Below are 16,708 nucleotides of genomic sequence, written 5' to 3'. Positions count from 1 at the left end.
GCAGTCCCTGTGCTCCCCCTGGAAGAAGCAGGACGCAGGAGAGGACAGAAACTCTGTTGCTTCTGATAAGAGCACAGAAAATGACATTTGTCCCAAAGAGAGTGTTTCCAATCACAGCACTGTCAGAAATAGAGTGGTGAGTAAAGTGGTCTACACTCTGACCCCGGGTTTGACAGCCAAAGGGAGCCCACACTGGGTGTAAGGTACTGATATATTTAACTTTATTCTTTCCCCATCATATGAGATTTAGTGTAAAACCCAAACTGCTGATATGTAGAACTGAGCAGCCTGCTGGTTCCTACCAGTGGATATTCTGCATTTTTGTCTGTTTTTCCATCTGACCCCATAATTAAAATCTCACATTACAGGCAGCAGACAGTGTTGATGTAATATCTGATGTAAATGCAGTACTCAGTTGTAGCGATGTACTGCAGCGTCTTTAGCAGGTCTGATTACAAATGTGTATTCAAGTTGGTTAGAAATCCTAACTTATAACTTTGAGACAGATCTTCATTGATAAACATTTTTTCCTCTCAGGCTACAATATCTTTGAATTATCCATGTCGTCATATTCACAAAGCTTTGCTCTTGAATGTTGTTTAATACTGTACTCTGTTCGATACAAACAGATGAGACGTCAGTACACTTTTATGCACTTAACACCATTTTACTACTCCTGATACTTTATATATCAGTTTATAATACTGAAACGTGTACTACTGCAGTAACTTCACAAGGCTTGACTTATCCAAAATCTAAGCCTTCATTATTGTGGTGTACTTTTCAATAAACACACTCTTTGCACACACAGAAAAAAATACTCGTAGTTCGTTCATACTGCAAAGGAGCCAAAACAAATGTACCAGTGGTGTTAAACTAACGTTTTCTTTTTAAATATGGACAAAAATGATCAAGGTGAATCAAGCATCTCAGGAATTCAACCGAGGCTCCTACTGCTGGCAAAGTATTGATTAGTGCTTAAAAATCAAAAGTAAATGTTTGCCAGTTACACTGATATCCCACCAACCCATCTTTGGCGCTAAGACGGCAGTCGGTTTACACTTACTGACCGAATCAAAACACACACAGTAAGGTAAGGAACTCAGACGCCTCTCACCTGTTCAGCTCTCCAGCATCTGCCCACACTGCGAGGACACTTCTCTACAATTACATTCTCACTTCAGATAATTTAATCATTTAGAAAAGAAAAGTTTTACCTGTATTTTACTTTGACAGATTTGTTGGGTTTTTTTTTCTTTGAGAAAATTCTCTATAACTACAAAGTGAGCTATAATATAAGGAGGTTTACAGAAGATGGCCTCTTGTTTTTTTTAATAAAATGTAATTTAAAAAACACTGATGCATGGTTGTAACAATATTAAAGTGTGACTTTTTCCTTTGTCCATTTACGTAAAGATAATTTTCTGACTCGTGTTTAATCTGTTTTGTGATGACTCAACCACTGTGAATCACTACAGCGAATCAAAGGTGTCCAACTTCATTCTGTTTACAGTATGATTTGCTTAAAACACTCCCATCTGAAATGGATTTTCTGGTTAATGGTAAAAATATCTTTCCAGCCCTAGCTGTAAAAAACAAAGACCTTAATGAAGATTAAAGGTAAATCTTGCCAATTGCAGTATAATTCCAAGTTTCTACTCAATGCAACTTCATCTAAAAAAAAACCTCCTGTTTGTTCTCCCTCTACAGTTGGCTGCAGTCCTGACTACCAGTGATGGATGGTCCGACGTCCCCTGGTGAATGACATCACTGCACAGTCCTCTCTAAATGGACTGAGTCCAGTGGCTCACACTCGGAGGCCTCTAGGGGTCCTTGAGCCCCAGTTTTGATAACCAAATCTTTAGCCGGTTACACCCACTCCTCCTCTCCCTGCAGCCGCCTCCTCCTCCTCATCCCTCCACGCTCTCAGAAGTCAGCCAGCTACTACCACTGTTCCTCTTGTGCTTCAGTGACAGACAGACGGAGCACAGCTGAGAAGAAAACACAAACAGAACCAGGGCTTAATGCTGCCTTCACTGACACCAGGCCACTGGAATGAGAAGACTCGCAGGGGTAGCTCTAAAACGACGACATGTAAATGCTTTTATTTATTTACTTTGTAACTTTGACCACAAGTTAGAAATAACTTTATGAAGAAAGAGGACCTGTTTACCAACTAATGCCAGTGTTTCTGTTGACCCAGGATGTCCAGTCTGTTGTTTATAGGCCTGTTGGTAAGTACATTTAATTGATCCTGTGTTTCTAAGCCACATTTTTTTTATAGACAGAGTTCCTAAAGATTCTGTGTTTCTATAATTCTTTCTTTTTTTCTCGTATTTTAAGTGGGGTCATATACACTCTGGGTCAGTGGATTCAATTGAGATACAACAGGATAAAGTTAAATTACTTCTAAATGTTCTTAATTTAACTTTTTAAGCAACTAATAATTACTCTTTTTCTAACATCGATCTTCTTTAGATCTTGAGCCGTCAAACCGCTGCACCCAACAGTGACACATTACTGTTGCTGATGTTGATAATGTTCACACTGTTGTCAACATATGTCCTGATAATTCTGCGCCACATGCAGTTGGAGGAGAGAGTTATTACTGTCCAGCTCTTCACCTCGTGAATTTCTCTGTGTTTTGTTTTGTTTGTGTTTCTGGTAAAAAATCTCACGCTTTACCTCATGCCAGTGACCACTATTGGATGAGCTACTAGTGGCTGGTTGTCAATGCTGAGTTGCTATGGTAACCAGTCACCAACTGGCAGCAATATGAACTCTTTTTTTTTTTTTTTTAACCAGAATTGATAAGACGTTTTGCTTTACTTCCACTCCTCCCTTTCATCTCACTACATTGGCAGCCGTTTCAATTGACAAATCCACCAACTTGGACTAAATGATTTTTTAAACTGATTTACTCACAGAATGATTGTTTGTGGATTTTTTAAACTGATTTACTCACACAATGATTGTTTGTGTCCCACTTCCAGTAGAAGAACTTCTACTAAGGTTTTCTTAGTTAGGTTTTCTTCAAAGTTAAAACAATATCTTTAATAACCGTGTTTATGAGCCAAAGTTAAAAAAATATCTTTAATAACCATCAAGTATTTGTGGCCTGATTTCAGTTATGACTCTTGTTTGATGAGCTATATCAAAGTTGCCTCAGATATTAAGTCAATTTAAATTTCTCTTTCAGGTTTATTTTCATCCATGCTTTTCAGGTAAGTCATTTTATTTTACATTTTAGGTGAACTTGATTATTGACATGAATAAGTGAAGCCTAGCTTAGCTACTTAAATCAATCTCAGTTGATATATAGTGTTGCATTCATGTATTCTTAAACATTTGTTTTTAGTCACAATATTTATTTACTGGTCAGTGACGTTGTCTGTAAGCAGTAAAGCAATGACAAAAACCTGATGACCATATGCTTCAAAATGAATGCTTGTTTTTGATAATCTGCATTCTGTACTACATTTTGATGCAGTAAAGTATTTGCATAAAACTCTTCTAAAATGTAAAACAAAAATGGAACTTTCTGAAATTCCTTAGAGACCACGTGATAAGGGTGGTTACGTGCTCTGCCTTACAGCAAAAAGATCGCTGGTTCAAGCCCCAGCTCTATTTGTTTTTGGGTTTTTTTTTTTGGTTGGTTCAACAACATACAGATTAGGTTAATTTTACACTCTAAATCGTCCATTGTTATGAATGACAAAGACCAGGGTGTATGTGGTCTTTGTCTAGAATTTGACCCAGCTCTATTGCAAATCTGAAAAAAAAAAATAAGTAGAAGACACATGGATAAATGTGACATTTATAATGACGGTATAAGATCACAAAATGAAGCATTGTTACAGTAAATAGATGTACTTTATTGATCCCAGGCTGGGAAATTAGGATATTACTAATTAATTAATTACATTAATTTAGCATTAATAGTAGTTAACGTATTGTGTTCACTGTTTCCAAGTTTAAAAGTCACTGCTGCAGCTTGGTTTTAAATGATTTACTAGTTGTGTTTACTTCTGCTGTAGGGTTATGTTTTGTCCTTTAACTTCAGCCTCGGGCCAGACTTTTGCTTTGGTGCATTCAAACCGATGCCTCCTTAGCCTTGAGCAAACCACAAGTGCCTTCTGAAAAACCTATAGTACATCAAACACAACCTTAGAAATTAGGCTAAACTTCATTAAGAACAGGCTTTGGTCTGTAAGGGAATCACTGGTGCTTTTACAAAGTCAGCTTTATGTCATAAAGAAGTGCTGAAGAGGTCAAAAATAAATGAATTCACACACATACACTGTCTCTCACTCTCTCTCACGCACACACAAATGCTGTTTTCCTTGAGTAGCCAACCTGAGTAATTGAGTGGAAATGCACAGCAATTTTGTATTTTTTTCAAGATTTCTGGGAAAATAGAGGCGTTCCATATTTAGATGTTAACTTGACCTTGAGTGTAAGACAGATGTCAGTGTTTATTGGAAATAGACTGGGCTTTAATAGGTGAAGAGAAAAGGTTCGGAAAACCTCAATATTTGGCCGACTGCGGGTTTGGAGTTTGGATTTCAGTTATTTTCTGAATATCCTCAGTCTCAGTTTCACAGTAAAATGTGGCAAAAAAAACAACTTTGGTCTAGTTTTCTCAGGTGATTTACTAAGGATTTGGTATCCGATGAGAACGTACGAGAATTAAAATATTACACATCAAACCCACAGTCCAGACTTTGTGTCACTGTGTCTGAAAGCAAATACTTCATTAATGCCTTCTCCGTTCTTCTTTGAACAGCATTTACTTTGGAGACCAGAGTGCTGACATACGATGACTCCTATTATGAGTATGTGCCTGATCGCCGTCAATGGAGCGATGCAGGAAAATTATGTAACCAACGCTCTGGGGCCTTAGCCACAGTCGCTAACTCAGCAGAGAACATGAACCTCGCCAGGTTCTTAAAATCTCTGAACATCTCTCAGCCCGTGTGGATTGCTGGGAAAGTTCGGACATATCTAACAAGTAGGTATAATGTGTCGTCCGTTGACATGTTTTGTGTAGTCGAACATTTTGGGAGGCGATTTGAACAGTAGACTCATTGTTTTTGTTTTGCCCCACTTGTATTTCTGTCATCTTACTGAGTAAGCAAAAAGGGTCATACTGTCATAAAGCTCCCTCAGCCACAGTGAATAAATATTTCCCAAGTTTACAGTAAGAATTGGACCTCAAACTGGAATTTTATGATTGGCTTCCATCATTTCCAACAGCCCAGCCAGTTTTTCCTTTATTGTAACGCCTCTTTCTTCTGTCTCTGTGTGGGGTTGAAAACCATAGGTTCCTCCGAGATCCTGATTCTGGAATTTAGTGGACGATCGGACAGAAAACACGCTCGTCTCCTGCACAACTTCTCCTCCATGGGCTCAGTGACCGTTTGCACCCGTGTGCGCTTTAATCCCAACTGCTCTGGAATTTCCACCATTTTCTCTTATTCCATCCAGTCATATATAAATGAGTTCCAGCTCCGCGCAAATGTGATCCAAGGCAAGACTGTGCAGCTGGCCGTGCTGGTGCATGGCATTCATGGGCCCTATCAGGACGCCTTTGAGCACGACAGTTATTGGCACACGACGTGCGTGACCTGGAGCCAGATTGGTGGACACTGGGCTCTATATGCCGATGGCCTGGCTTTTTATAGAGGCGACGGCCTGAACAGCACTGACAGCATCGGTCCTGATGGGCTCTTCATCATTGGACAGGAGCAGGACACTTTTGGGGGCTCATTTAAGAAGAATGAGTCATTCTCAGGGAGCATCACAGACCTACACATTTGGGATCGGGTGTTGAATAGCAGTGAAATATCCAGCATGAAAAACCAGTGCTCGCTCATTTCCTCTGGGCTGGTGTTCCAGTGGAGAGCAGAGGGCCTGGAAGTAGACTCCTCCCTCAAAGAGCTGTGGAGAGACAACCCCTGTCAAGGTAAATGAGTCATTATTCTGCATAGACACTGTTGTTTTGACTAAAACTTGAATTACATCTAGAAATACACACAGGGCAGAAATCAGGAGGAACTTCAATATTTTCACAGCGTTCACTGTTATTTTGAAGGATTTGAATTTTTGTGTTCATGTGAATGTGTTTTCTGGGTTAGTTTGGCTCTCGGCTTGGGTGGGGTCACTGTGCAGGGAAACAATCACACAGAGACCATGTGAAAGTCACTGAGGACTCCACATTTTTCACAAACTTTGCCAGCATCAGAGCTGGACTGATGTGTTAAACTCCACCCATTTGGCAAAACAGGCCGAGTAAAGAATAAATCACAGATGTCTTCTGTCTGGATCCCACCCTTCTCTAAACCTAAATATCCATTACTTGTGTAGGTTACATAGTGACAGAAAACCACTGACCTCAGCTGCATAGTAAAGACATTAAAAACTGTAAACAACAGTTGGTCAACAGAAGCTCTACCCAGAGTAGTAGAGAAACACTGATCTTTCTGAAGTTTAAACCATATTTCTCATGGCGCAGATGACGTCACAGACCATATATGACCAAGTCTCCTCACTTATGTCCACATTTATGTTAAAAATATTATATTTTTCTTCTTAATCCACATAGTATCGCAAAACATTCAGTCCTTTTCTGTACTTTGCACAGTAGTGTTGGCACTCGACTAAAATATAATTGTACAAATTTCTGCCTATTACATTAACATTATATACAAGGCAGCCATGGATTAGAGGGAAGAGCATGTTGTTTCTTAACCAGAAGATAAAAAGTCTGAGAAATGCATTTTTGCAGAGACACAACGGTGACACAATATAAGTCAAAAGCAGTCACCATCTTTCCACCATCATTGTTCCTGATTGAAGTTTAACTCAGAAGCTCTGAGAATGTCCTCTAACACACAAAGGCAAAAAAAAGGGGTTTCATTCTAAAATTAGCAGATTAATGAAACCCAGGAAAATAGGGAAAAGAAATGACATTTTCTTCCTGTCTTTTTTCAATTTGTAATCAGGGGAAACGATGACCATGTGGTAATTGGCACATGCTCAAACTCCTAATGGCTCGTGCAAATGTTTTGTGGCTCACATCATTCTGAATCCCACCCTTCAAAGAAACTCCTCTCGCTCTGACATCATGCTCCCCGGTGAGCAGTGCAGTTCCAAAAACCCCCATTCCAGCTCATGAAACTGAATGTGGAAAAAGAAAAGTAATTGAGCTTACAGTATGAGAATGTATTTGCCGTCTAATTTGGGATAAACAGAAGTGATGAAATCCTTACATTTCTGACTGGTCACAGATCAACAAATTGTCATAATCTCTCCGTTGCAGCGCTAATTTTGTCATCTTTGGTCTGAGACTTAGAGCTAATTAGGAGGTAGAGTCCTCTACCAGGGCTAAATGATGACTAAATTAGTTGACGTATTCGTAAACAAATAAAAATGTAGAACAAACCTTGTCCAATCAGCACAGATTCACTCCTGTAGTCTTTGATACCAATGAAAGTTAGAACCAAGAGCCAACACAAGAATCTACTTCTGTAGTTTTATTTCCAGAAAAATATATCAAAGAAAAAAAAACCCCAACGTAAACAGTATGTGACCTGTGAGTAACTTGCCTCAGTTTCATCTTAAAAAAAAATCATGCTCAGTCCTCAGTCCTTTCCAGCTTGGTGTTAAAAGAACATCTTCTGTTTCTTGACTAGGGAACTTCACCGTGCTGACACCTTCCCTCACTGATGGACACTCTTTGCAGAATGAAACATTTCCATTTGAGTTGTTTGAAAACTCCCAGTCTGCTGAGGGCTGTGGGATCTTCGACCCAGTTAGTGACGACTGGAGCCTGATAAGGTGTGACTCCTTAAATGCAGCCGTTTGCCAGCTCCAGAAAGGTAAGTAAGTTACACAAGTAACGTTTGTTTTATTTCAAATATTTTATGATACGATTTGAATGTATAAATCACGTTGTCTTGTATGACCTCTATGCAGAAGTGGATATTTTCAGTTTACCAAAAACGCCATTCTTCGAAAGAGTGAGCAAGGATCCTTTGACTAAAGCCGTAAGTTGGAAAAAAAAAACGTATTTTATTTCAGACCTGTTTAGCACATCTCTGTAGAACTGACACTCAGGGGTTTCTCAAGATAGAACAAAAATCTGGTATAAAAAAGTCTCAGGGATAGAACAAAAATCTGGTATAAAAAAGTGAATAGAGCCAAACTTACGTCTGACGACATATAATATACAGAAGGTCCATAAAATAGTTTTTACTATTTTTTTTTTCAGGAGATGGATGAACTGAGCTTCAGAAGTTCCGGGGAGAAAGATCTGACCTCCCTACAGCAGCTGTCTCAGGCTGTTCTTCACACCGTGGAGGCCAGTGGCCCGGACTCCCTGACCTCTGCTGATGTCCTCTACCTCTCCCAGAGAATTGACACCGATCTTATAGCGGCGTTTAACGGCCATTCTAGCGGACAGGATGCAGCGGAGGTCATGGTCACTATTGCTACAAACTACGTGAAGACCTCAAGTTTGCTGCTGGAGCCTGGTATGGCTAAAGGATGGATGGGTCAGACTGAGGATGGGGTAAGTAAATTAATCTTATATTATCTTGATATTATAATGTTTTTACATTTAACGCCTATTGATGAATCTATCTCACAGGTCAGCGTGGGTCCATTCACTATCATCAAGACCGTTGACCGTCTCTTTGAAGCTGTTGCTGACATGCTATCTGCTGAGAGGACAGTCTTTGTCAAAAAGCAAAACTCAACTTTATGTCAGTGTCAAATTGAACAAATGATGTTATCATCTTTTACAAATTTAGAAATTTTAAGTTTCAGAAAATTGGATTCTGAATTAGAATAAGGCTCAGATTATTGTTAGCGTAAGGATTAAGATTAGGCATGCGTTTGTAATAGGAATGCATCATGTGTAAGTCAAGTGTGTGTTAGTTAAAAAAGAACTGAAATAATGTTCACCTGTGTTGCAGTAACAAGTGTTGTCATTGTTTTATGGCAGCCTTTTGTTTAGGACATGGAAACAGTGACTAATAATAATTATTTTGGGAAGAAAACAAATCTTAATGTATCTTTGTTTTTACCTAAAGTTACTGTAGTATAGCTTGTGTTTTGATGGTGTCTCCTGTTCTTCCTCTCCTTCAGATGTTTACATGAAGTGGCAGAAACTGTCTGAAGAAAATGGCAGTCAGGTCTTCAACCCATCGGTGCTCAGTTCTCATGCAACTGGCAGCAGTGTTCAGGACGAACTGGTCATCACTGACACAGAGCTCCACAGGATACACACACTGGGTAGGAAACTAATACACACAAATGAACCCTGTCAAGTCAGACACAGAAAACCCTATGGAAAATTCAAACGTTTTGAAACTGAGAAACTGAGATGATTAGCCAGTGTTCAACATTATACATCATATATATATATAATACCACAGTTTTGTTTATGTATTTTTGTATATTATTTGATATTTTGGCATTTGCTCCCAACAATGTTCATTTTAGAAATAAAAGTAAAATAAAATATTCAGCTTGTGTGATTACTTAAATCTGTAACAGTATTTGATCGATATGTTAGTATATATTATGAATATTAAAGAATTAAAAAAAATAGATTAGCATGTATTAAGTATGTATTTATATAAAATAATTTTGTATTATATTATTTTAAATTATTTTGTATGCAGTTATGTATTATTTATTAGACAATATAATCTAATATAATACCAGACACATACACAGAGTCTGGAGTAAGAACTACAAATCTATTAGAATCTAATATTGGCACCTGTCAAGTGGAAATATATGAATGTGATTTCTGTAAATATTTTCAACTGAGTTAATTGTAAAAGTGCAGTGACTGAGCTTCTCTTTATTCTTTATCTAATCAGGATACGAGGAGGTGGTGTTCATTCACACCCATTACAGCCATCTGAGTGACATTATGTCTGGAGGACAGGAAAGTCCAGTGAGTCACCAAGAGACGAGAGTTAAAAGGTTGGATTTCCATCCCGTGTTCCGTTGTGTTCCCACATTAAGAACTGAACAAACAAATACTTGTGGAAAAATAGTTTATTACATTATCCTATTTATCATCTCACGGCTTTATGGAAGATGGGTTCTGCAAAAAAAAAAAAAAATAGCCAGTGTTCCTTGTGCAAGTTTGGTAGTGATTTGATTCCTGGTTTCTCCTGAATTTCCAAAATGTCCTTGAGTAAGACAAAAGCCAACGGCTCGTAAAAAGATGGAACAGAACATGTTTGACAAGTAAAGGGGTTACCAAAAAATACCACACATTTTTCAATGTATTTTTTACAGAAGTTTTACATCTTTTTATAAGCTGGTTTATTTGGGATTCAGCCTTGATGTTACATTTGTTAATACATTTTTACCATATTAAAAGGTAAGGAATTCGCTTCTGTTCACAAGTATGACTGCGCTATTTCTTAGTTAGAACATTTTTCACCAAGGTTGGACCCTGCTGCATTTACATCACTGTAGAATCATCAGTGTATATCAACACACAGCAAGAGAAAGAGGAAAAAAACATGCCTGAAAAATGATTTAACTGATTGGTAAAGAGTTTATAAATACCTTTGATGATTAGTCATGGTTAAACATGGTTATAGTAAATGGGAAATTTTTCTTCCCCAGCATTCCAGATCCAGGTCTCCTGGCCTCTGCCGTCATATCGGCAACAGTCCGTGATCCCACCAGGACAGAAACCATCCCAGTGGCGGTCCAGTACACTCTCTCCACGTTACAAGTGGTATGAAGAACACTCTGTTGAAAACCTGTGGTATTGTAGAGTCTACATACATATACAACATATATATATATACATATATACATATACAGTGATCCCTTGCTATAACGCGGTTTACTTTTCACGGTTTCGCTACTTCATGGATTTGCATCGTGCATTGTGTTCTGCATTCTGATTGGCTAAAAAGTCACTCCGCTTCTTCTCTACCTGTGCGCCAATAACATTGGGGTTTAATATGTACACGTACGTAAAACAGCTTGCCAAATTGACATTACGTACGTGCAAATTCTCTTGCAATTTCGAGTTTATCAAACCCCATAATGTCGACAAAACGCTCTGGACCGGCAAAAGTACCTGCGGTAGGGACCAAAAGGCAGCGGAAGATGCTGTCTATCGGTGATAAAGTAAAACTATTGGACATGCTAAATGAAGCTAAAAGCTATGCGGCTGTAGGTCGGCATTATGGAATTAATGAATCTTCCGTTCGTTCCATAAAGAAGGAAGAAAAAAGAAGTTATCTGTTGAAACGTTTCTAAAGTACTTTTATTTTACTTTATTTGTGAAACAAATGGTTGAGACTGTAAAATGGTTTGTTCGTTCTTTCTCTTCTTTTTAATAGTATTTAATTGTAAAAAAAATAAAGATTTCTACTTCACGGATTTTGCCTATCACGGGTTCTTTTTGGAACGTAACCCCCGCGAAAAACAAGGGTTTACTGTATATAAAATATTATTTTCATGTTTGTTTTATATAACTGTATATATTGTATTAAAGGTTAGATCATTTGTATTAATTAACATAACATAATGTATTTTGGTGCTTTTAAAACTAAAATAAATTTAACATCTACATATTTAGAGAGCAGTCATTGACGGTAACAACAGCTGATCACTATTGATCGATTACTTCATTATTTAGAACAAGCTTTGGCTACAAGCACACGGCTATTAGGTTTTTTTATATTGGAGATGCAGAAAGAATGGAAAATAAAACATTACTTTTTTTTGTTTATAGGTGGAATATTCACAGCAACGTTCTCCAATTTGTGCCTTCTGGAATTTCAGCCTGATGTAAGCTTCACAGAACACCACACGTTTATATATTTATGACAATATTATTGTTGGAGTAAATCGGTTATTGCCTTTGTTCTATGATTAAATAATGATCAAGTATCTGTTTTCTGTCCCGCTGTTCTTGTCTTTTCAACACTGCAGGCAGAGTTATACCAATGGCTGGTCCGGTGCTGGATGCAGGGTGACCTTTGCTGGCTCTGGTGTCACTTCCTGTCTATGTAACCACACGACCAATTTTGCAGTGTTGATGAATTACCTGGAGCCGAAGGTAACTGGAGAGATGTTTTATGATGCAGTCACTTAAATCACGCGTACTGACGCAGTGACATACGGAGGTTACGCCAGGGGAAAATGTAAAACTCTGTATTTGAATGTAAAACTACAAAGTCAAATAAGTAACGGTCAAAGACTTAAGTTATTTACAAGTGTGTACTTGTCTGATGGTTGTTTTTTTTACAGAAATAAATTAAAAAAACATAGAAATGCATATAATATTAAATGCATGTGAAATCAAATCAGAAATAGGTGCAATTATTGTACGTTTAAAACAAGCTGGTGTTGAATTAGACTTGGTTTGACCCGCGATTACTTGGCGATGATCATAATTTGCAGTACATAATTTTAACCACAAGGTGTCAGCCACAGTGTGCTTAAATCACTCACATTGTGTTTGTAGTTCTGCAACATATGTTCATATGTTGTAAAAGAATTAAAGCACTTAAGCATTTTTTGGTATTTAGCTTCAGAATGACATCTGCTGTGTTTCACATGACTCACTCTGATGTTCTTAGTCATTTTTTTTTTGTCTCTTCCTTCCTACAACTTTGTGTTCCATCCCCGTCCCAGTGGAGTCCAGAGGAAGAGCTCATTCTCACCAAGCTGACATTCATCGGCTCCGGTGCCTCTCTGTGTGCACTGGTGGTGACCTTGATGCTGTTCACTGTCCTGGAGTGAGTGGCTGAATTTTGCTGTTCCATTTATTTATGATGCTAAAATATCTGCTTGTCAAACCCAGGGCCCCCGTCCTGCCCAACCCCCCCCCTTTTTTTTCCCTCAAAGATACAGAGTTGAGAAGGTTAGAAACAGGCACTGTTACGTATTTGCTCATCAGACCCGTGTGGGTATTGACCAGTGCTAATGCAGTAATTACTGTTGTCTACACGTGAGTCCACTCTGAAGGTTTATGGCAGTGTTCTGGAGCTGTTAATTAAGACTAGGGTCACCGAGGGATCACAGCCGCCCAGAGAGGAGCTGCACAGATTTATGACCGTGCTGGAATCAGAGAACGCAGCCATGCATTTCAGTCATGGGATGTGGCACGTACATGGTTCTATTTGCCTAAATACGTCCTATTTGATCACATGCACAAAGCAGAGATTTTAATGTTTGTAATTGCGTGTTGAATTATGGCAGTTAAAGCAGCAGCGCCATTATGAAATGGTTTAAAGAGGCAGAAATCACCGGGAGGTCGTGATATCTTTTAATCAGAAAACTCAGGAATGACTTATGGTATATACATCCTATAAGTAAATTATATGGAGAAATATGTTTTTGACAGCTTTCAGTAAACAACAGAAATAAGTACAAATTATATTATGTGTTTCAAATAAAGTGATGTAGTGTGAACACTTTTATAAAATAGGAACCAGAGGAAGTGTGGAAATTGACTCAAAGCTAATCAGAGCCAGCTCTTCTTTCACAGCCTTGGATGTTTGTGACTGTTGCTGATGTAGTGCTGATATCTGAATCATCTCAAGGCTCGGCTGCAAATAAATACAACCCGCATCATCTCTGTATAAAAACGTCTAACATTGTCCCCTCTCTCACGTCTCAGCATCCCCAAATCTGACAGGACGTCCATTCACAAGAACCTGTTCGTCGCCCTGATCTGTGCCCAGGTGATTCTGCTCTGCAGCAGCTCAGCCATTCACAACAAGGTACGGCATTTGATAATTCACAAAGTCGTCATGCTGGTTTGAGCAGAGTAAAGGACAGGAAATGTAATAAAAAAATCATCTTTCACAACCTGCTCCTTCGGATTCATAAACTGTAAAAAAACAAAAAACTGGTCATTAGTATTTAACAAATCATTCAAACGTAGATGACACAGATTAACTTCAAATCACATCAGAATAAATCACTACATCTGTATGTTGGCGAGATACAAACCAAGGTCAACCCTTTCAGCGGACGTTTGAACAACAATTCCTATTTTTTATATTTATTAAATAGAAAGCAAATATAGTTTTAGGTGTTAAAATTTTATTCCGTGTCTTTAGATTTTAGTTACACCATAGGAAAAAGTCAAATTAAATGTTTTTGAATTTTTTTTTTATATTAGCATTGTAATTTTAAACATTACTATTTAGTGCATTTAGACTAAAATGGCCAGAGTTAATGTTATATATTTTTCAAGCAGCTGTTAAATATTCTGATCTGGTTAATTATTTCCTCATTACCTAATGCAAATTAACAACAGTGCCTATTGTTGACAGGGTTGTTTACCTTTTAGTGCAAACACACATCACTGTCTTATTAATAGCTCTGTGTATAAGACCTGGAACCTGAGTCCACGGCCTTTGACGTGACATGCGTGACCACTACTGTCATATCCATCAGCCAAAATGGAGTCTGTGGTCACTCATGACCTGTAGTTGGTTTGGCCCCTGGTCCTTTGACCCCAGGTCATGTGAGAATGGATTTTGCCCCTGGGGGGCAGATGATCACTGAGAAAAATGTTTTTTTTTTACAAAGGCTGAGTGGTCATTAGAAAGAAGATTTTTAAACACCAGCTATCAAGAAAAATCTTTACCCAACAATATTTATTAGTTTGTTTTCCTAATATAAAACTATAACAATTGGACACATTGTTGAAAAACAATGTTTTATGAGTTTAATTACCTGGAAGCTCCGAAACACAGCTGTATTTGTTTGAATCCGTTCACATCCCAATCTGTTTTCTCACCATCCATCAACATGTGGTTGAGCTTTTGTCACTTTGGTTTTCAGTACGGGTCCATAACAAAAACCGCATGGATTCTTTTCGCTGGCAGTCGAAGAGACAAATGTGTCACGTTTGTGTTGCCATTAATTCCTCTGGTCGATTATCCCTTTCGTCAGACCAGTTACTGTGACCAGACTCCTGCTTGTGTTTTGATCAGACATCACAACAAAGGCTTTAATTCAACATGACGTTCGAGTTTGTCAGTGAAATTTCTTTCGGTTTCCCACAAACCCTCACTGAATGCCTGCTAATTTGCACTGGGTTTTTGGGCCCAGAGATTTTCCACACAAAAGTGACCTCCTCAAACTGTGAAATGTCATAGGCAATAAATCTTTCCACTTGATAACTAATATCCCAACAAGACAAACCAGAAGACATTAGGTTGATTCTTTTTTTGTTTCTTTCAGGTTTTGATATTTTGTCTTCTTCATGTGTGTGTTTGTGTGTTTGAAGGTGGCGTGTACCCTTGTGGCTGCACTGCTCCATCTCTTCTTCATGGCAGCGTTCTGCTGGATGCTAGTGGAGGGTCTGCTGCTCTGGAGCAAGGTGGTGGCCGTCAACCTTAGCGAGGACCGACACATGAAATATTATTATCTCATTGGCTGGGGTAAATACAGCATATTGTTCTTTTCAGAGATATTCTTTTAACATCTTCTGCCCTGGAGCATTTTAAAGCAGGGGTAGGCAATGTTTTTAGTGCCAAGGTAATCAAGGTTTGCAGCAACCTTCTTCTATTTATTTCTAGATATGCAACATATATCTATAGAAAACAGTTCTTTGTTGTTATTTTTTCCTAAAGGGGGCACCACAGCAGATCACCTGTCTCCATGTTATTTTGGCTGTTTCCTAAAGGAGGCACCACAGCAGATCACCTGTCTCCATCCTACCATATCCCCTGCCTCATGAAAATACAAATTAATTAAAATAAAATCCAATAAATAAAAAATGTAAAGAATAAATATATATAAAATAATAATGACTTAAAATAAAATTGTGTAATTAATCAAAGATTACATGACCCTGTGCTCTTTGTGTAAACTCTGGGGGCTGCCAACTATCTGTTGAAACACAGTGTTGTAAACTGCAACCAACTACAAAGCAAAACAAAATAATTGATACGGGAAAATGCAGGTGTGAGTAGAACTCCTACAGGAAAACAATTTTTTTTGAAGGTCTTTCCTTTTTGCCCCTCCTCTTCTTCACCTTAGGTCTGCCCGTGCTCATCGTCACCATCACGCTGGCATCAGCCTCGGGCAAATACTCAGCTGACGGCTATTGTTGGCTCAGCGTCCAGAACGGTGTGATCTGGGGTTTTGCTGGACCCGTCATCTTCATCATCATGGTCAGCTAATCACTACATAAATACCTCATATGTTGTCTGTTAAAACTGGAACAAAGAATGTAAACTAACAACACTTGGAATTTTGTTTTGACTTGCTCAACATGTGTTTTGACTAAAAAAAAAGGAATTTTATCTGTGTTTTGTTTTCTTAACACATCATTTAGACGTGTGTTTTTCTCCTTGACATTCGTGTTTACAATGTCCTCTTGACATGTCATGTCAGAATCCAGTTCATTTAGGTTGAACTACTTTCCTCAGTGATGGGTCATATGTGTCTAAAGACACAAGTTTGTGTTTTTGACTTTACTTCCTGATTTTCCAGGTAAACATCCTGATCCTGACCCGAGTGGTGATCATCACCATCTCCACAGCCAAGAGAAGGTCCATCATGTTGGCCATGGGTGCCAGTCCAGTAGAACAAGCCTATGAACAAATCAGGTAAAAACCACAAGGAGGTGCTATTTGTCCTTTTTAAAAAATGAAAAAAAAAAAAGAAACATTTAAATGTTTGGTCATTTTTT

At 38.3% G+C, this 16,708-nt stretch overlaps 2 protein-coding genes across 2 annotated transcripts in view; both read left to right on the top strand.

Annotated features, from left to right (window-relative positions):
- The window catches only part of kif14 (kinesin family member 14), an 18,786-nt gene extending 18,408 nt beyond the window's left edge, over nt 1-378 (top strand). Inside the window, exon 30 of the mRNA XM_025053941.1 lies at nt 1-378. This exon is cut by the window's left edge and continues 163 nt beyond it. Within this exon, the coding sequence (XP_024909709.1) occupies nt 1-202 (202 nt within the window). The 3' untranslated portion in view covers nt 203-378.
- A 154-nt stretch (nt 379-532) lies between these two features.
- The window catches only part of LOC103394453 (adhesion G-protein coupled receptor D2), a 71,950-nt gene continuing 55,774 nt past the window's right edge, over nt 533-16,708 (top strand). The window contains exons 1-19 of the mRNA XM_025053947.1: nt 533-2,094; nt 2,204-2,234; nt 3,200-3,224; nt 4,787-5,011; nt 5,324-5,965; nt 7,695-7,880; nt 7,978-8,048; nt 8,273-8,572; nt 8,651-8,734; nt 9,105-9,297; nt 9,894-9,999; nt 10,657-10,771; nt 11,783-11,838; nt 11,983-12,109; nt 12,688-12,791; nt 13,676-13,778; nt 15,299-15,452; nt 16,054-16,187; nt 16,510-16,625. Coding sequence (XP_024909715.1) covers nt 2,093-2,094; nt 2,204-2,234; nt 3,200-3,224; nt 4,787-5,011; nt 5,324-5,965; nt 7,695-7,880; nt 7,978-8,048; nt 8,273-8,572; nt 8,651-8,734; nt 9,105-9,297; nt 9,894-9,999; nt 10,657-10,771; nt 11,783-11,838; nt 11,983-12,109; nt 12,688-12,791; nt 13,676-13,778; nt 15,299-15,452; nt 16,054-16,187; nt 16,510-16,625 — 2,774 coding nt within the window. The 5' untranslated portion in view covers nt 533-2,092. The remainder of the gene's footprint in view (nt 2,095-2,203; nt 2,235-3,199; nt 3,225-4,786; nt 5,012-5,323; nt 5,966-7,694; nt 7,881-7,977; nt 8,049-8,272; nt 8,573-8,650; nt 8,735-9,104; nt 9,298-9,893; nt 10,000-10,656; nt 10,772-11,782; nt 11,839-11,982; nt 12,110-12,687; nt 12,792-13,675; nt 13,779-15,298; nt 15,453-16,053; nt 16,188-16,509; nt 16,626-16,708) is intronic.

The sequence above is a fragment of the Cynoglossus semilaevis genome, chromosome 2, assembly GCF_000523025.1.
Source record: "Cynoglossus semilaevis isolate Cse_v1.0 chromosome 2, Cse_v1.0, whole genome shotgun sequence".
Classification (NCBI taxonomy): Eukaryota; Metazoa; Chordata; class Actinopteri; order Pleuronectiformes; family Cynoglossidae; genus Cynoglossus; species Cynoglossus semilaevis.
Note: the sequence above shows the minus strand (reverse complement) of the source record. Positions and strands in the feature narration are given on the sequence as shown.